Here is a 20628-nt window from a genome sequence, read left to right on the forward strand (position 1 = left end):
TTTTATGCATTTTGGGGGGGGGGGCAAATTTGTGGACACATATATCAGCATCTACTTCTAAGTTACATAATTCCCGACAGACAAATTTATAGGAGAACCTTTGGAAATCAAGACTGCCTGTGTCCTTAGGAGAGATGCATTAGCAGCAGCCACAGTTGCCAGCACAAACTCTATCACCATTAGTCCAGGAAGCAGTACTGTTAGTTGATTATTACATTAGTGTGTCTATAATATTAAAAAACTCGGTATTTATCATATAGTACCATCTGAAAGTCACTGACACTAGGTCTGGATGCAGTTTGCAATGAATCCCCACAATTTAGTACAAAGGCCAAAGTGCCCAGTGGAAAGACTTAACCCATTCCAGCAGGCTCCCAGCTATAAAATATCCATGCTCCTAAGCTCTCTGCTTCCACAGCTGCCCTCACCTTTTTGATTAGTGTCACCATTTCCTTGGACCAAGCAGCAGGGTACATTACTGAAGCTGTCTTGAACACATGAGCCATTTCATTTGTGGAAGTGTTGGAGCGAATATGATATGGCCTCTGTGAAAAATGCAACAAAGAAAGCATTTTAATGCATCTTTTTCCAACTCGTTTGGAAATCTTTTTAGAACAAGGTAGCTCCATATAAAATCTCTTTGCACATTTCCCAACTCCTCACTGAAAATCTCTCGCTGTAATAAACAAAATAATAATGTCAGGAAGAACAATAATAATAATAACTAGATGTTTAAACAGCATGACAGATAGGAGGCAAAACAAAAATTAGAGTTGTTAACCAGCTTTTGTTTACATGGCCTTGTCAACATTTGTATCTTGAAGGACTATGAAAAAGGATTTTATAATATAGTGCTGCCATTAAAGTATTCCCAATATTCCTGTAAAATGCTCTTCTGTTTTCAGTTCTTCATTCACATTGGATATAACACAAGTAAAAAGAAGCAGGATTTCTGCCAACTATCAGATCATATGAAGAAATACTGCCCCAAGAGGGGGCCACAAGCCCCAGGTATGACACGAGGCTGCAGAATGACCTACAATACAGTGGCACAGCAGACAGCAGCCTGGGCTGTCCCTCAGGACCGCTTTGTTACACATGCGGGCAGGGATGGAGTCGGGCTGCCCGGGGGCAGTGGAGCGCTTAGGGAGCTGAATCTGAACTGGGCAGTATGCAACTAGTGCTAGCACACAGGTGGCCCAGGTCACCTCCATGTTTAGCTCCTACCTACAGCAAAATTTCTGTCTTGCTTAAAAAGACAATGTGCAATGAAAGAGTGTTGCTGTTTGGGAAGATTTTTAATTCCCAGATTTCCCAGATCTTTACAGTATTTGGGTGGGGGTGAGGGGGGAGGGAGAGGAATGCTGTTAAAAATGCATTTAAAATAATAGCTACAAATTGTGAGATAAAATCAGGTGCATTGTGCTTAACACATGCGGACACTAGATGGACCTCAAGGTCTCCTTCACTTCCAATACAGTAACCACCACTGAAGATACCTTTTATCATGGCTGTGACATGATGTCTGAATACTTAACAGCACTTCTATCTTCGGAAATAACGCCATCAAGTCAAAAATCAATGTGATGAACAGTCCTACAATTTGTTTAAATTTACAAATAGAAAATTCACATATTATGTTAACATTTTTAAAGTTACTCAACAGTTCAGACAACAATGTCCTCTTAATGTGTACTAACTTGATCACTCACAATCTGTTCTCTATATTTATCAAATTTATTTTTAGTCTTTCTGCAAAGATTGATGGTAGGTTTTCTTTAAAAAGTGTTTGCTCTTACTGAAAGAAGTCTTCTAGCCTCTCAAGATTTTAAACCACCTTTTGCTTAGGAGAATATAATTTAAATAATTTTATTCAGCTTTTTACACAACAGTTCCAAAACACTGACCTAATCATTTGTCTACCAGGCCCCCAATTCTTACCTAGGTTAGAAGCAGAACATTCACACAACAGGCATGAATTATACCTAATTAATAATTTACATGTTGTGGTTTGCTTTTGCTCAAACTGCTCAGTCTTATCGGAAAAGCAACAAGATTTTTTTTTTCCATTTTTTTTTTCTTGCAGGATGGGAGTTCAGAGTCAACTTCATTACAGACCAAACTTAAGGATTTCTCACTCATTAATCAGATGGCTCCACTTTCCTTGAATAGTCTGTGCCAATTGAGAAGTCCTTGGACACTGTGAGGAACTGTCACAATGAGTTATTCTGTATTGCAGTGTTTTCTCTCTGAGCTCTTAGCTGTGATCACAAAAGCTCTGATGAAGATTTTGTTTCTGCTGCCTATACTGTAACAAACTTTAAAGCATTGAATTTGGCTTGGAACTTTCATCCCTGTTATAAGGTATGAACCTTTCCAAGAGAGTGCTTAAGGAAAGAGGACAGACAGCGACAGCAGCCGTGTGCGCCGTACCCGGGCTCTGAGCAGCTCATAGGCAGTGATTCCTAATGACCACCAGTCCACAGCGAAGGAATAGCCAGTAGGTTTTGTGGAGTTAAACATTTCAGGTGCTGTGAAATACAGAAAAGAGATTATTTGCCTTGCTGCAATCTGGAGTGGAAATCAGCAACACAGAATGAACACCTCATCCAGTGACACAGAGAGCAGCCCCGCTATTCTGCCTAAGACATAAATTAGCATATTACCCTTTACCACTTTGCTGATCATTTCTGTGTTTTTCTTCAAAACAATGGTATGTGACTGGTAGATTGGCCCTTTACCAAAATACAGAGGTGGTGCACAAATTTAAGCATGGCTTCCTTGCATCAGTTTATTTTTGGTCTTAGTCAGGCTCCACAATGGTTGTCTCAGTCTTGCAGTGCAGAATGATGCAATACTGAGGAACCAAGAGCAGAGAGAAGACCAAGCACCTGCCTGCAAACCACCCGAGCCCGCGCCATGACAAGTGCTGTGCAGCACATTGCTGCTGCTCCCTGCAGCTGGATGCGAACACCTGCTGATCCTGTGACCTGCTTTGCTCTCAACACCGTGCTTCAGGGCAGAGATGGCATCTGACAGAGTTGACAGCACAGAGGTTTAACCCAGATATTTGCCTGCCCTGGAAACATGCACACTTTGAAATCTTGACCCTGCTGCCTAACTACAGGTACAATTAGCATGGTATGAAACATTTTCTACTGTGTTAAAACCCAAACAAGCATTTCAGGTCCTCTGAGCCTTACTTTCCCTACCCGTGAAATGGGACTGAATGATTTCTACTCCTAACGGACTGTTGCAAAACTTAATTGATGTGTGTAAATGATGGGGTGGCCTTGATAAACGGTGTGACTTGAATGTTCAACAATGACAAATACAATCCAACTTATGTTGATTACAGGATGCTTTATATAACTCCCATAACCACTTAGAGATTTACCAGACCCAGTTAATTTCCTATATCATATAAAGCACTAAAACCTCTCACTGTTCTGGTGCAGGGTGCTTCCTGTGCTGCTATGCTCCCAATCCTGTGGTATCTGAGCTCCCCATAGCCCCAGCACATGGATCTCCTCAATGCTCCTCTGTTCTCAAAGGCAGAGAATAATAATTGACATTTTCTGCCACAGCGCTTTCCCGTTGCTCCATAGTAAATATGCTCCAGAATAAGGAATAACCCTAATTCTCTGAATCTAGGCACAAAATTGGACTGAATATCTTCTCGCTTCCCTCAGAAAGCCTCTCTGCTCTTCAGCTAGTGCTTAGTAGATGTCCATGTTTGAAAGCTGTTCCCTTCCCACTCATCTCTCTTTGCTCATATTTACAGATTCACAGATTCACAGATTTTTCTAGGTTGGAAGAGACCTCAAGATCATCGAGTCCAACCTCCGACCTAACACTAAGTACTCCACTAAACCATATCCCCAAGCTCTACATCTAAACGTCTTTTAAAGACCTCCAGGGATGGTGACTCCACCACCTCCCTGGGCAGCCCGTTCCAATGCTTAATAACCCTTCCGGTAAAGAAGTACTTCCTAACATCCAACCTAAAACTCCCCTGTCGCAACTTTAGCCCATTCCCCCTCGTCCTGTCACCAGGCACGTGGGAGAATAGACCAACCCCCACCTCTCTACAGCCTCCTTTCAGGTAACTGTAGAGAGCGATGAGGTCGCCCCTGAGCCTCCTCTTCTCCAGGCTGAACAAGCCCAGCTCCCTCAGCCGCTCCTCGTAAGACTTGTTCTCCAGACCCCTCACCAGCTTGGTCGCCCTTCTCTGGACTCGCTCGAGCACGTCCATGTCCTTCCTGTAGCGAGGGGCCCAAAACTGAACACAGTACTCGAGGTGCGGCCTCACCAGAGCCGAGTACAGGGGCACAATCACTTCCCTCGACCTGCTGGCCACACTGCTTCTTATACAGGCCAGGATGCCGTTGGCCTTCTTGGCCACCTGGGCACACTGCTGGCTCATATTCAGCCGACTATCCACCAATACTCCCAGGTCCTTCTCGGCCAGGCAGCTTTCCAGCCACTCATCTCCCAGCCTGTAGCTCTGCTTGGGGTTGTTGCAGCCCAGGTGCAGGACCCGGCACTTGGCCTTGTTGAACTTCATGCAGTTGACCTCAGCCCATCGCTCCAGCCTATGCAGATCCTCCTGCAGAGCCTTCCTGCCCTCGAGCAGATCGACACACGCACTTAGCTTGGTGTCATCTGCAAACTTACTGAGGGTGCACTGGACGCCCTCATCCAGATCATCAATAAAGATATTAAAGAGGACCGGCCCCAGTACCGAGCCCTGGGGGACTCCACTAGTGACCGGCCTCCAGCCAGATTTGACTCCATTCACCACAACTCTCTGGGCCCGGCCATCCAGCCAGTTTCTAACCCAGCGAAGCGTACGCCAGTCCAAGCCCCGAGCAGCCAGTTTCTTGAGGAGAATGTTGTGGGGAACGGTGTCAAAAGCCTTACTGAGGTCAAGGTAGACCACGTCCACAGCCTTTCCCTCATCCACCAGGCGCGTCACTTGGTCATAGAAGGAGATCAGGTTCGTCAAGCAGGACCTGCCTTTCATAAACCCATGCTGACTGGGCCTGATCGCCTGCTTGCCCTGCAAGTGCCGCGTGATGACCCTCAAGATAATCTGCTCCATGAGCTTCCCCGGCACTGAGGTCAAACTGACAGGCCTATAGTTCCCCGGGTCTGCCCTGCGGCCCTTCTTATAGATAGGCGTCACATTGGCTAGCCGCCAGTCAACCGGGACCTCCCCCGATAGCCAGGACTGCCGATAAATGATGGAAAGCGGCTCGGCCAGCTCCTCCGCCAGTTCTCTCAGTACCCTCGGGTGGATCCCATCCGGCCCCATCGACTTGCGCACATCCAAGCTCCGTAGCAGGTCGCCAACCATTTCCTCATGGATAGCGAAGGCCACATCCAGCTCCCCATCCCCTTCCACCAGCTCAGGGCACTGGGTGTCCGGAGAACAACCGGTATTGCCGCTAAAGACTGAGGCAAAGGCGGCATTAAGCACCTCAGCCTTTTCCTCATCCTTAGTAACTAGGTTTCCCCTCGCATCCAGTAAAGGATGGAGATTCTCCCTAGTCCTCCGTTTCGCGTTGATGTATTTGTAAAAGGATTTTTTGTTGTCTTTAACGGCAGTAGCCAGGTTGAGCTCCAGATGGGCTTTGGCCTTTCTAATTTTCTCCCTGCACAGCCTCGCTACATCCTTGTAGTCCTCCTCAGTGGCCCGCCCTTTTTTCCAAAGATTATAAACCCTCTTTTTTCTGCTAAGCTCCAGCCGCAACTCTCTGTTGAGCCAGGCCGGTCTTCTTCCACGCCGGCTCATCTTTGGTTGATGAAGCCGGCTCATCTACGGCATTCCACGCCGGCTCATCTACTTTTTTTTAAAGTACTTCCATCTGGTAGAAACTAAATGCAGCCTCACACAGTGAATGAAAGCAGCTCTTTAGAAGCATTAATATGCAGCATAAATGTAGACATAGTGTCAACTGCACTCTTGGAGATGAAAAGCAAATTTTAACTGAATGAAGCCTAAGTACCACAGCCTTTTAGGAGGAAGTTACCATGCTAATACGAAGTGAGCGGAAGCACAGGCTGAAATACTCCCTCTCTTCCTTAGGTAATAAATTTCCCTTTTGAGATGAAGGGAAAAAAATACTGTGGTTTATTTTATGAGTGAGAAGAGAGGCAAGAACTGCTCTAAATAAAATGAAAGCAAAACCAGGGAGCAGTGATTTCTTTTTGTGCATGTTTTCCCTTTAAGATGATTGCACCAGGTGATGCAAAGGTGAGAGGTCACTTTGGTCCTTATGATAAAAAGGAGAATGCTGGGTTCCTCCCCTTCCCTCAGGGATCTGGCTTTGCAGTAGCTGTATGGAGGTCTTGATATTTAGGTCTGGCAGATGGTCTTACTCTGTAAGAAAGCTTTTTGTTTTGTATTTAGTGTTAGCTGTATAGAAAACCTTCTGAGTGGTTTTGTTTCACTTAGGAATGTCACACTCTTGCTTTACTTAATACGAAGACTTTTATGTGTGATATTTGCACAAGAGCTCTTTTTGCATTCATTTGGGACATTTCTCTGCAGTTTGTTTCCTGCATGCTTCAGCCTTGATTCATCCCAGGTAGGTCCATGGTGTTCTGCTTTATGTTTATCAGCTGTGCTTGTGTGGTAAGTATCCAGTAGGTCTTTTACTGCCTGAATAGCCAACTTCACTGGTCTGACTAGTAAGTAAGCCTGAGTAAGGCTTTCGTACTCCTATTCTAAAGGGGAAAAGAATAAGAAGAACTTATTATTTTTTTTGAGTAGTAGGGAAAGAAGGTCTGCTCAGGGAGCAAGGACTGTGTGTCTTTCTTCCCTGCACGTGTACTGATCTGCTCACAAAAACTGTTCCTACACCTGGCCCACCGCAGCAGTGGAGCGATTGACTGCTCCAGAGCCACCTTACCCCAGAGAACATCTCTTTGTGCACCCCCACAGCTGCCAGAGCAGTTTTCCTGCCTGGAACTAGCTCCATGCCATTGCCTGGAGGCTAAAAGCTTCATAAAAAATGCAATTTTTAGAAATCAAAGAAAGAAGAGGAGAGGGATGGCTTGTAACCATAACAACCAACCTGGCTACTCAGCTCCATAGGGACCCGGAGGCTGGTGCCCAGCTCCCACAGTGAGAGTGCTAGCTCCATGCGCCACATGTGGCTGCCTCCATGGCCCTGCAGAACCCTGTTGGGGCTTGCTTGGGACAGCCAATTCCCATATCAACAATAGAGGGACAATGGGAGAGGCTTTCAGAAAGACTGAAATATAGGCTCAGTGTTTATCTCCCTTATGTGGAGGCCACATTTGCACCAGCTGTGCCTCCTTTGTGCAGATGGGGCTTTGTCCCTCACCACTGTGCTCTGCAGCCCCCCCCCCCCCATTGCTCTGCTGGTGTCTGGCACATGGGAACAGCAAGTCCCCATCCCCTCACCACTCCTAAGCACAGGGTGAAACTAGTTTTTAAAGCAGCTAGCTTATATAAAATGCAAATTATGAGCTAGTGATGCAGCAGTGTAAGGTTTGTATTCAGTCCCTCACTAAATCAGTACAAGCCTTTGTGCTTCACTTCCTTTCTCAAGGGTAGTAAGAGTGTTTCATCACAAACAGAAAGAAAAAGAGATCTGTGGAAATAAATGGTTTGCCCAGGGAAGTGGTGGTGTCACCGTCCCTGGGGGTATTCTAGGAAAGGTTGGACGTGGCACTTAGGGATGTGGTTTAGTGGGTGATATTGGGAGTAGGGTGATGGTTGGACCAGATGATCTTGAAGGTCTTTTCCAACCTGAATGATTCTATGATTCTACTATTTCATGACTTTGCACTGCTTGTGACATGCTCTGAGATCCCAGGCATGTAACTATCTTAATTTATCATCAAAACTAAGCTGTACAGCACGGTACAATGCTGCTAGAATTAGTGTTTGCAATAGGCTTGCTTTGTTCTGCTGTGTGAAGTTGTTGCCTGCCACACCTCCTCCAGCTGCATAGGGGTGTGTGTGGGGGGGACCTCTGCAGCACTAGCTAGGTAGTTTCTCACGTCACACAGAAGTCTTTTGTTACATACCAGGAACAAGAATTCAAACTTACATCACAAAGGACTTCAGTTGTATCCCACCACAGCTGACAAATCAGGCCCATAAAATGGGAAGAACATTTAAAAAAAAAATGGCCCATAAAATACAAGAACATGTAATTTTAATCAGTTCTTACCCATATAAGGCTTTGTGCCGGCAATTGTGGAAACTTGCATTTCTTTAGTCAGCATCGTGGCAATATTGAAATCAGTGATGTGCACGTGTCCTGAAAGAGAGGTTAATGCATGAGCAGATTTGTTTTAATCTTACACAAGAAATAGTCTTGAATCAGAAACTTACAGTAAAATACTCCATGGAAAGGTATTTCCAGAAAAAAAAGTTCTTGTGCCAGAAGTTACAGAAAATATTTCAGCTTACAGGTTGCTTACAGATGTATCTTGTTAGATGAAGTATCCCCTTATTTTGCTCTGGAGAGCAAAAAAAAAAAAAGATTGGAATTGTCCAACTAGTCACTTAATAATGATTGTTTTTTACAAAATTTTGGGAAAAGAGAACTTATCTCTTCTTACCGAAAAATGTCAGCTTATTTTTTTTAAATCCCTGATGTTTTTGAACAATAAGTATCTGATATTTTTAGGCTATGTTATATCTTGATTTCTTATAATCTCATGAGTTCCGTGCTGGTATAAAACGATATGCTATCAAAAAAAGGTCTCTTCTGATGAAGGTCATTCTAAAGGGAATTTCCCAACCATTCTCATTTATTTCTAGCCTTAGCTTCATAGCTTCATTTTGGTGCTGCTGGGAGACTATTTTTTTTTCCTGAGCTCAGATTCTAACCTGTTTTAAACTGTAAGTGGTTGGAAGACGAAGAGAGGAAAAACGGTTTTATAGACATTATATACCATGTTTGTAATCTCTTCAGTGATCACTTCAGAGTAGTTTAAGAATCAATATCCTCTTCTGTTCATAGAACCAAGTGACCTTTAATGCATGAATAATGGAAACAGTTGCTGCAGGCTTGAAAATAAAATGTAACTTTCAGGCAGAGACTTACTGTGGTTTGGGTTTGGTCTGTGAAAGGACATGGAAGTACTAGCACAGTAGCACAACTGAATGGTGACAACCACGCAACATTGTCTTGAACATCACCTATTTATGCCCTTGATGGGAAAGTGGGATTGCAGTAAAATGTGGAAAAGCCCATATGGGAAACAGAAGTCCTGGGTTTCTGGTCAGTTAGCACTTCCTCGCTTTGCGCTATGTACTTTGTGCAATACGCATCTGCCAGCACAGAGAACTTTAGCAGGTAGGTATTTATCTGCTGCAAATATGAGGGTGACCAGCATAAAAGGGCAGAGATGTGCAGTCTGAGTGTAATGTCAGAAGAAAGAAATGAAGTAGGAAGTATTACAAAACTATAGGAGACAAAACATTCTCATTTATAGTTTGTAAATGTAAATTCACCAATGCTTATGTTTTAATAGTAACTTTAGTATAGTAGCTGTAAAATAGGCACCACCTGGAGAAAGAAAAGAAAAAAATCCTTGAAGCATCAGCTTATGCTGTTCAGGAAGCCTGGTGTCCTGCTAGACAGATTGGGGCTCCCTGACTGCATCCCAGGTTGGTGACCCTGGCTTGTGCAGGGCGAGGACCTGCCTCAGAAGTGGCTCCCAGCTGAGCTGAGGGCTGGAACCTAGGGGAGCAGCAAGTGCTAAGCCTGTGCCCAGGAAAGGGAGGAATGGAAGACATGGAATAGGTCGCAGCAGCAAAACCACATGAGACTGCTACAATGTGCTTTGTCTGCACAGCCTTCATCAAGGCTGCTCAAAGCACAGCACCCTGTTCCCAATGTTTCCATGGGAAGCATGTTTTATTGTGAGCAACTAGTGTCTTTCAAAAGCACAACATCAGCCTTTTCAAAGTTGAGCTAAAGATAACTACCTGACATGGCCTATTCTGTGGGAATTAGCAAGCCTCATCCTCTTGAAAAGACAAGTAAGAAATCCTGCAAGATGAACTTTGTCCACACCTGTTGGTGCACTGATACTGCTTTCTGCCTCCTGGCACAAGTCAGCTTATTTTAATGATGTTTGCATTTAGAGAGTATTTTCCAGTGTTTTCAAGTAGGGTTAGCAGTGGCTTTCTAGCTACTTGCTGTTTGTTGATCCCAGGTACTAAGCACCTCTCTTATTTTTCCTCCTTTGAGGATGTCTTCAGAATGGAACAAAATATATATTACAACAAGCAAAAGATCCTTGCACAAGAAATCACTAATATCCCCTTGTAGGGTAGGAATGTTTTCTGTTATCACTGCTGCAATATGCACAACTGCTGCTTACAAGCTGAAAAGGAAACAAAAAGAGTGGATGTGATTTGCAGGGATACGAAAGGAAATACGTCCTCCTAGCTCTTGTCTGCTCTTTTACTTGATGTTTTTGTTGTTGTTTGTTTGTTTGCGAGCACTTAATTTATTACTGCTTATTCCCTAAACTCATATCAGTGAGCAGACTAATCATGTACAGCAGTATGGGCAATCAATGCAAGGCTGACTTCACTGAAGTGAATTTCTTTGAACCTTGTGGGTTAGTTTAGCCTAATTCTTCTGATTAAATGCTGATGGTCTTTTCTTCTTCCTGACCTCATATGTTTTCTCTTAAGGCACTGAACGTGTTTGCTCCTGACAGGGCTGGACTCATTATCAAAACCATCAGAAGTGCTGTATATTGAGTTTTGCAGACTCATCACCCTCCTCTGTAATAACAGGGGGTGGCTGAATTGCTGTTGTTTCCTTTACCACAGAGAACAAATGAAAGTGGCTCTTACCGATGGAGATGCTATGACAATACTTCCCTCAGACATTAGCTTCAGCAGCTAGAAATTCACTGTTGTTTAATTTAAGTAGAATGACATCACCTTCCTATGGCTAAAAGTTGATGCTTTGGTAACAAGCACCTGTTATTTTGTCTGGATACTATGAAACATTTAAGGAAATCTTTACAATTGGGCCTAAATATTTGTTATGTGGGAACAGTGATACAAGTTTGCCTGCTGCAAGTGCCTGATCTAGCTGGGAAAATTTGGGGAACAAAGTACAGTTTGTGATACCACCTAAGAAGACTATTGCATCCATTGTTCCTGCCTGTGTCTCTTCAGTGATAGGTCCACAGTGTGTAAAGCACTGGAGCCCCCCTCACCCCTATGCCAAATTAGCCATGGTCAGGGTGCAAAATGTACCCTAGTGCAGGCACATCCAAACTGTGAGTCTGGCAGCTCATAGCACAGATGTGCACACAAGTGCAGCTTCTCTACAGATGTTCTAGGAGTGGGATCAGACTTCTGTCAGGACCAGCCTGCTACGCATCATACAAATTGGGGCACAGTCAACATCTGGCTGTATGTCTCGAGGGACAGGGACCACCCCTTTGTCAGGCACCAGCCTCCTGTCTTGCACAGAGCCCTGGTGTGCACAGCTCCAGGCACTGCTGCTGGGCATGCACGGGGCAGAGGCAACCTGTGTTGCAAAGACCATGTCTCAGCCACTGAACTTCCACCTCCATATCAGCATCTGGCAAAGATGAACACATCCTTCAGCCCCTGCCAATGAATTTATCATCCAGCTTTTCAGCAATTTCATATTCCATGATTAGGCTGTCTCAATCAGAAAAAGGCATGTACTGCTCACCAGGACAGCTGACTTGCTAACAGCCCCATCTAGGTCAGACCTTTCTCTGCACCCATGTGCTTGTAGGCTGTTAGTCCCACTGACACATAGATTTCCTTAGTAAATTTGTGATGCTTGTCAGGCCCAAGTTTGAAGGAAAAAAGAAAACTTGAGGTCCCTCTGGTTAGCCATGTGAACTGCTGGAAGACCATGTGTGGGATGAGCATGCCTCTCACATGCTATCTTTCATTGCTTTACAAAATCAGCCAGGTCCTTGCTTCCTTTGCTTTCCACAAAATAAGCGGCATCAAAACACTGGGGAGTACTTGAAAGAAAAGGATTACTTATAATTTTCTTGTCTGAATATGTCCTCTCTGTCCTTGCATTGTTTTTTCTTTCATCTCTGTCTCTCATTCCACTTTGTGGGGAGCTGTTTTGATATATATGAATCATAGAGACTTATTAAGAATTTAATATTCTAAGCATAAATATCCCCTTCTCTCAATGTATCCTTTAAATGATTCACTTGAAAAAAAAAAAAACAACTTGTGATTTGTTTGAAGTTAGCCCACTTGGGAACATACCAAATCATGCCCATTAGACTTCAGGAAGAAGGCTCGGTGTGGTGTGACAGGCTGAACATTACATTGCTGAACTGCAGCATTACAGGTCCGAGGGGACTGGATGAGCAGAGACATCAGCTACTGGTAGACAAGAGGGGAACGCTGGGTGCTGCTGTTGAGCTTTAGGGTCAAACTCTAAGCCTCGTGTTTTCTTGATTGCTCAAAATCTCTAACTGTATCCAGTTTCTAAATGTAATATTTCCATATAATGCCCTGTTATGCATTAGGGCAAATAACTTTGTTATTAAATTTAGCATCTCTTACTACATAATTCCTTCACCATTCTAGAATACCTTTTGTGGAGGGGAAAAAAAGGTTTCTCTAAATTCAGATAACATTTTAAAGAATGTGAAACTATAGATAGTAAATGTTGTTGAGTATGGGGTCTCTCAGACAGAATGTGCTGTAACTTAATTGAGGTTAGAGAGCAAATGCCACAAATTAAATATCTGGGACCTGGCAGTTAAGCTCCTATTACAGCCATAAGCTCCCATCACATTCCTGTTGCCACGTTGGCATGAATTCACCCATTTTAGTACTGCTCTAGAGATCCTTTGGGTAGTGGAATAAGAAATAATATTGTACAAAGCCACTACAAGGTTCTTGCAAAAAAAACCTCTCAATTTTACTAGAGATATAACTGAGCTTTTCTTCAATTTTATTAGACAAAGGACCTTGCCAAAACCTCCTGAGGAATTAGTCGCTATTCCTGGAAGCTGCTGTCTGTTATATATTCTTTTATTCCCAGGTGAGCTGTGTTGTCATTGAGCCAAATCGATAGACTTACCATTAAAGGAGGAAATCACTTTGTGCTTGGAATGACTGTTGAAGGTGGTCATCTACTGAAGATTTTTTCATTATGGGACTTGATCCAAATCTGTTATCTAACAACTGCTTTATTTATTGTGCAGAAAGACATTTGTCCTATATTCTCCTTTACTTATGGCTCACTTCAATTTCTTAGTTGAAATTGATAGGGTACTACAAATGTCACTGACCAGATAGACAGAGGCAAACACCTCAGGTGTGTGTTATGTTTGTGACAGTCAGCAGCAGGGTGACATGTCAGTGTGTGGAGTCATGAGAAGCACCGGCACTATCAACAGTCTGAAACAACCTCCTACTCAAAGGCTAGGTGATGTGTGCAAGGGCTCCTTTGTCCCTGTCAGCAGTCAACACCAACAAAGAGGGCACTGCACTTTGCAGCAGACACAAAAGTCTTCCACTGGTAAACATGGGAGGTGAAGAGTGACAGCAGGGGAAGGCACTTCACAGCTGGAAGGTGGGCCAAAGGGCAGAGCTGAAAGGCAAGAAGGGTGGAGAGATGAAAGATTGGAGTCTGACTGTTGAAGGCTTTCAGGTGCTTTATGCTCTGAGGGGACTGGTCTCAATCAAAAACGTTACGAAAACTGATTAGCAGATTGCACGTGCTTTCTGAAAACAGTTATGAAAGCCTGGTGAAGGAAGAGGAGAGGGAACGGGGACCTGCAGCTTTGTTCCATAGGGAAGGAGACACAAAAACAAGCACAACCTATGAGGTTAAATGTAGATAAACATACCCTGATAAGAGCTGCTCAGGGGACAGAAGTTGAAGTGTGTGCACACAGCTTTCTGTATGCATGAGAGAACACATCTTCGGATGAAGATGCAGCAGGAAAAGAAATAGAACAAGAAGTCATAGTCAGAAGGACACAGAAGTCGGGTACATTCACAGAAAATAACTCTGAAACCTGCAGCAGACAGTTAAAATATCTCAGTGACTAGAGAATAGGCTCAGAAATCAACCCAAATTGCAGTGTCATTACGGAGTTTTGTGGACAGTGTGCTGCTGGGCTGAATGCAGCTGCAGAGGCGTGCAGCACCTCTCTTCCCTTTGTTCTTCCCTCTTTGGCAGAAGGCTGACCTACATTCCAGTGGCTCCCACTCGGGTGCCAGCATCGCCCTGATCCTGCAGTGTGTTGGGGAAGCTGCCCAGGGTGCAGGGGCCAGCCCGGCATGTCCTGCCCCAGCAGACACTGCCAGCCTGTGCTGGGAGCGGCTTCACTGACAGCTCCTCAATAAATAATGAAAGTAGGGGTCATATGTGAAGCTAGTAGAGCCTGGGCTCAGGTGTTCCAGGCAGGCCTAGTTACACATGAGAACCGTGTCAATTCTGCAAGAGCATCAGCATCCACATTAAAACCTCTGAAGTTATAATACATTCAGATAGGCTGCACTCCTGTACTGACATTTTCTCTTGAAGTGGCTTACTGTCATTGCTAATGAAGATTTCTCGCAACAAAACAGTTATATGGATTTTCAGAAAATAACGTGACAAAATGCTTTTTTAATGACTTAAAAACTGATAAATATCAGAACAACTCTTCATGGTGGCTGCTTTGCCAGGACACAAGAAGTGTCCAGAGATAGCACAAGACTATAGTAAGGGTTTTTTCTGAGACAAGACTAAGGGAAAATTTATAGCAACATCTGTAATATACCCAAGCCCAAACCTTCAGAGCTCCCTCTGAAAGTCAAATGCTTGAGGAAGAAGAAAGTACCTGAACGAAGATGATCTGTTCAACCATAATACAATCTGTTCATGAGCATACATTACATACAGTCTGTAACTGCATGTACGTTTGCATTCAAATGATTACATTTCAAGTAAATTTTAAGCAACAGCAAAGGTCTTAAAATAAGGTTTGTTAGGCAACTGGTCCCAAGTAGCATGGAATGCATCAAACCTACCAATGACTTCTAGAGATGTTTTTGAGTCAGTCAGAGGAGGTGTTGATTAAACACTAATGCACCCTCAGAAATAGCACCGCAATGAGGGGTGCATAGTGCCCTGAATGTACATGATGCTGCTGCTCAGAAAGTAAAAGACATCAGCCAAAACACAAAAGGATATTTCCTGTTCCAAACTGCTTGTGAACTGGGAGAGAAAGCAACACAGAACGAGGAAAACAGCAAGCACCTAAACTTCAGCATGGATGTACTATTTCTGTCTCTACTTTTACGCATATGCATGACCACAGAGAAGTGGCACTTACCATGCTCATCCAGCAAAATGTTGTCAGGCTTGATATCTCTAAGAAAGAGAAGAGAGGAAACAGCCATTAGCTTACAGAAGTGACATAAACAAGGCTGCAGATACTTTATGAATACCCAAGCTCTAGAGGGACCTACTTCAATTATGCCCTAGAAGGGTTCTTTGCTTGGGTTCTTCAGCTCTAATGTTTCTGCAAGGTTTGATTTCAGATATGATAAGAGAACAACTAATCAAGTAATAAAAACAGAAATGAAGGTACAGTCATATAACTGTGAAGTGTAGCCTAGCTGCTAGCAGCACCTGCATCTGCAATGCTACAGCTTCTTTTTATTTTTCTTTTTATTCTTTTTTTTCTTATTCTGCTTCAGTACTGTATTGAAAGCTGTTCCCCATTTATTCAGTAAAAATCAAATGTTGGAGCAAAGTAAACAAGTGGCATCAATTTTAGCTATTGTCCTTACTGCATCATTGGAGTCCTTTAGCTGCAGGTGAAACAATAGAGCAACATAACAAGGAAAGTGTTTCTGTGTCTAAACAAGATATTTCTTCAGTGATGGATAAAAGCTTCTGCTATGAAAGGTGCAAACACAGGAAGGCTCTCGACAAAAAAACGTTTATTTATGGATGTACTGACCGGCACCGATCTAAGCCAAACCTACAAAAAGCTGCAGCAATCACATCTGGAATTGCTGTTTCATTTCTATGGAAGAGTTGTCACATTTGCATCCTGAATTAATTTTCTACCACAGAAACAGCTTTTTGAGGAAAATACCTCAACTACTTTGTGTGATGGTTTGGAAATCTCATGGGCACTGTTATTGATACTAACTGTAAAACCTTCTTGGCCAGCTATTAATGTATATTTTTCATACTCCATTAAGAAAAAAGTTATTTTTCATAGAACAGTGACATTTGACATAAAAGTGTTTCTTCTTCTCTAAGCAAAAGGAAGCTATTTGGAGTAAATTGCTAATTCTGAGTTTTACATTCAAAGTTCAACCACTTTTATTAATTTTCATGTAAAATAAAAACAAACCCCACAAACTTGCCTGAAGCGTTGCCACAAAGCATTTGGCAGCTCTGTACGCTTTCCTGTGTTTTTGGTGGTTTGAGAGTAGTACGGTTTTAGCTAGAGACATTGATTCAGTAACTCTAAACCACATTTGCCATAATTCCCAAAATAGTGCTCTGAAAGGTGCAGAGGGCAATCCAGATTGTACCAGCATCCATGTTTAGAGATGCTCCAGTCAGAGAGGCAGACTCACTACCAACCACTGCACCGGGTGGTCACAGGGTGGTAGCAATAGGGGTAAGATGGAGAGGAAAAACAGCTCTGAGAGTCACCCCGCTTTGTTTGGAATTTTATTTATTAATGCTTTTATTTTCTTCAGGAGTAGAAAAATAGTCTATATTGCTTTTTTATCTCTTTTTTTCCTCTAGGCTATTAAAAAAAAACAACAAAAACACACAGTAGGGAAATTCGTCACGGCTCCACATCTACTGTACATCAGTTACCAATCTTGGGAACGTTACTGATTATCTCACGCTTGGGGAAACAGGAAAAAAAATATGAGGTACATCAACACTTTTAAAACAAAAATATTAAAATTAAAAAAAAAAGAGGATGCACAAAATACTCTTTGTATTCTACTGTATAAACTGAAATTGACAAAGATTGTAGCAATAAGTTATGAAAATAGCCACATCTCTATAAGAGAGTAAATGGAAGGCATAATTTTAACAAAATCCATCTATCTGTCTATCTACGCATTGTAGAGAAACCCACTTCTTAGTCGGCAAAAACGTATGGTCTTGTTTCTTCTGTTTCTCACTAGAAAGTAAACAGACTGGAAACAAGAACATTTCATTTTCTTTGATGAGAGGAAACTTCAAGTGCATAGCAGACCTGATCTCACACAAACCACTTTAACATTCTTGTTTTAGAAACAAATGTGTTCCTTGCAGGTTTTCCTCCTCGATAAAAACAAAACACCAATAGCAAAAACACCCATCACAATGCTGTGAAGAAATGCTTTCCATTGAAGGGAGAACATGTACACCTGATACACCTACTGTATACACCTGAATGACTTTACAAGCCATTACCTGCTTTTAATGAGCTAATTACATCAGTGCCCGTCTGCCTGCTATCAGGCACCTTGCAGTTTCAAGGCACCTTGCAGCTGCCAAATGCATCGAGCAGGCACAACAGCCCTTCACCCTCCTGATGCCTTCCTCAGGCCTAGGGGGTCAATGTGAAGAATAAGTGGGTTTCAGATTTTATCTTTAAAACTCCAAAAGATAAAGTTTGCAATCAAGAAAAGACAATATATACAATTACCACATAATAGCTTTCAACTCTCATCCAAACCCCATCCTGTGGGATACAAACAAACACCAGGTACCATCCCTGTGTCCCCATCACATACAGAGTTTTCTTTAGAGCCTGAATTGTGTGGATCTTCTATCCCCTTAGTCCTGGAAAGCTACTGAATGTAGTGTATTACTAATAGAAAAGGATTTCCTCCTGCTGTTTCCCATACACCTGTGTCCCACTCAGTTTGTTTAGACCAAGCCTACAGCAAAAGGATTTACCTCTGGCTGTCCAGGACAAAGGCAGCTTAGTCTGCATTTCACAATGTTTAATTCATGCTCATTCATTATTTGGTGCCTGGGAGCAGGTGCAGGGTGGAGGAGGCCACAACCGTGCCCTCACCACCACGCACCCGCTTTGTTTTCCGGGTGCCCACAGTGCTCTTGGCTGGAGCCTGAATGGGACAGTCAACATGGCCTGCTTGCCAAGGTCAGATGCATCGCGGAGTGGAAATCTATACAGGTATGAAAACAAAACAAGAAATATGAAAAATAAGACTCCTGAGAAAGTGGGAGCTATGCACAATAAGGTCTGTCTCAAACCAAAACGAGAGAAAAACGTTTTTGGTCCGGTGGGGTTCTCCACAAGTGAGGAGGGCGCATTGTTACAGGAGTACTGAGATGGCCTTTTTGCTTTCACGTCTCAGAAATGGCAAGCACGTGCTGCTTTACAGAACTAAGTGTTAATCTTCATCAGCCCTTGAACAGAGCATTCCTTACCTTGCCAAGGACCACGATCATTTCAATTTTCAATTTGTGCCGTGCTTTAATCTTATGCCTCACAAGAATGCTCTTTCTGGAATGCCATTTATAAATACAGTAATTTTCTGCCCTCCTTTTTTAACCTGTTGCTACTGCCTCCCTGCTTACAACCCTGTTAGCAGATACTAAGCCAAAAGACTTGAACCCCTGAGGTCTGCATCACCTAATACATCAGGAGCAGGAAACGTGAGCATGTCTGTTCATCTGCTTGGAGCCAAACCTTGCCTTTCAAATCAGGGAAAAGCTCTAACCTGGCCTGATAGCTGGTTGTTATTTTGCCTGAGTAAGCACTGCAGCTTTTGCATCATTTTTCTCTAATCTATAAATCCCTACCTAAGATGTTGTCCACTATAAGTTTTCCCTTTGCCACATTTTCCTGGAGTCCACAGTGACCTGAAACTAGCATGCACCTAGCATGTATGGGTTTGCAAACACTTTTTTTGAGGACACTGACTCACAGAAAATAAGGGTATATAGGAAGAACTGCAATCCCAAGAACAATGCTTTGATGTAGTGAATCAATAACTTGAGTTTTGCCTATTTATTCAAGCTGCAGATACAGCCCACAGTAAATGCAGCATACTAGGTTATTCTTTTACTTTGATCAAGACAGTTTTATATAGAACAGCAAGGTTTCCAATTTCCTCCCTGGAATTACATTTAGCATATTTTTATAGCTTGTCTAATTAAATTGCATTTGGCTTCAAGGAATTAAAAACAAACTAATAATTTCTTCATTCGGCAACAGTGTCAGGAGCCTTTTTGATGAAGAGAAGTTACAAAACAGAATGGGGTTGCGAGGGAGAGTGTCCTACTGCTGCTCTGCACTATGTGAACTAATGCATAAGCACAAATTAATAATTCAGCTGAAAACTAAAGAAGTCTTTAAAGGAAAAATATATGCTCTGACATAAGTAATTAATTTATATGAAGTTATTCTCTTGAGAGATGGTTGCAATTATTAGGACATCACGTAAGAAAAATCCCAGAGGGTAGATTACAGGTAGTTTTGTTGTTTTTACAGGTATTTTTTAAAGCAGCAAACCACATCCACTAAATTTTGAACATTAATATTCATCTGAGACTCTAGAAGAAAGCAAAAGATGTAAGCCAGAGGAGAAGACCTGGCAGTTCAAGGCTCCTATCAGGACCACCTATTTTCTTCTTCTTTGCCTTACTTTCCACTCCTGTTCCACTGCATCATGTGCTGCAGCAGTGCATAAGAGCTTTGAGAGCTTTTCTCTGCCACCTTCCAACAGGCTCCTTTTACATCAGAGGAAGCACAGCAGTGATGTGAGGTAGCTGCAGGCCTTCAAACATGCTAGAAGAGCTCAAATATTTTATCACTGAACCTGAAAAATCTTAGTGGCCAAAAAGAGACTCTCACCACTTCTAGAAAGGTATTTAAACTCATGCAGAAAAAGCTGTGCTTTGGTCCCATTTTGGGTCTTTCAATGTGGTACAGAGAGGGAAGCAGAAGGGGGACACCCTCAAATACAATAACAGAAGAATTCTGAATCCAGATGCTTATCCTTTACAGACCGGAGCAGGCTTTAATGAGCTACAGATAACTAAACCTTTTAGAGACAGCTTTTTGCAGGATCAGCAAACAATCAAATATGCTTTATTATAGCTATCCCAGAAGGAGAAATAACATGTTCTCTGCTGCAGAAGTACATGAAATACTTTTTTTCTGAGAAACCTAGTATTTTACATAAAAGCGAACGTTTGTAGGAGAAGATTTTGATTAACTCTTAACTTTCTATTTGTCCTTTCATATCAAAGAGGAAAGGATCAGCTCCTCCCGCGGTCTATGAACTTGCATTCACCTATGAATTTGCCTGCTGACCTGTGGATGATGCGTCTGCTCTGGAGGTAGTCAAGGGCCAGTGCCAGCTCACAGATGAAGAGTTTCACGGTGCCTTCTTGGAATTGCACATTTTGTTGAAGATGGTAACGCAGGTCCCCTCCAAGCAGCAGGTCTACAACCATGAACATATCTTCCTCATCCTGGAATGAGTACCTAAAAAAGCATAGACATGGCTCAAGGAATATTTATATATATGTACATATATATAAAGAGCATGTTAAAAAAGGACATATGGTACCTCTGGGAATGCTCATAATTTCATGGAAA

At 42.8% G+C, this 20628-nt stretch overlaps 1 protein-coding gene and 1 long non-coding RNA gene across 8 annotated transcripts in view; one reads left to right on the top strand and one right to left on the bottom strand.

Annotated features, from left to right (window-relative positions):
* Positions 1 to 20628, bottom strand: part of STK32A (serine/threonine kinase 32A) — a 39080-nt gene that overhangs the window by 7179 nt on the left and 11273 nt on the right. For 5 of the 6 annotated variants that reach the window (XM_083798481.1, XM_083798482.1, XM_083798484.1 and 2 more), the window contains 5 exons: positions 20341 to 20514; positions 15358 to 15395; positions 8211 to 8300; positions 2434 to 2531; positions 429 to 545 (listed from right to left, as the gene is read on the bottom strand). In XM_083798481.1, coding sequence (XP_083654607.1) covers positions 429 to 545; positions 2434 to 2531; positions 8211 to 8300; positions 15358 to 15395; positions 20341 to 20514 — 517 coding nt within the window. Of the gene's footprint in view, positions 1 to 428; positions 546 to 2433; positions 2532 to 8210; positions 8301 to 12991; positions 13623 to 15357; positions 15396 to 20340; positions 20515 to 20628 lie in introns of those variants that run through there. The other variant, XM_083798486.1, reaches the window with a different exon arrangement.
* On the top strand, positions 5824 to 20411 carry LOC310881303. Of its 2 annotated transcripts, XR_014572302.1 has the most exons (4): positions 5824 to 6593; positions 12988 to 13070; positions 16797 to 18192; positions 20277 to 20411. It is a non-coding gene; the product is annotated as an uncharacterized lncRNA (long non-coding RNA). The 2 variants fall into 2 exon arrangements; XR_014572303.1 differs by lacking the exon at positions 20277 to 20411 and having other exon boundaries at positions 5892 to 6593; positions 16797 to 19885.

Source organism: Anser anser, assembly GCF_964211835.1.
Source record: "Anser anser genome assembly, chromosome: 14".
Taxonomy (NCBI): domain Eukaryota; kingdom Metazoa; phylum Chordata; class Aves; order Anseriformes; family Anatidae; genus Anser; species Anser anser.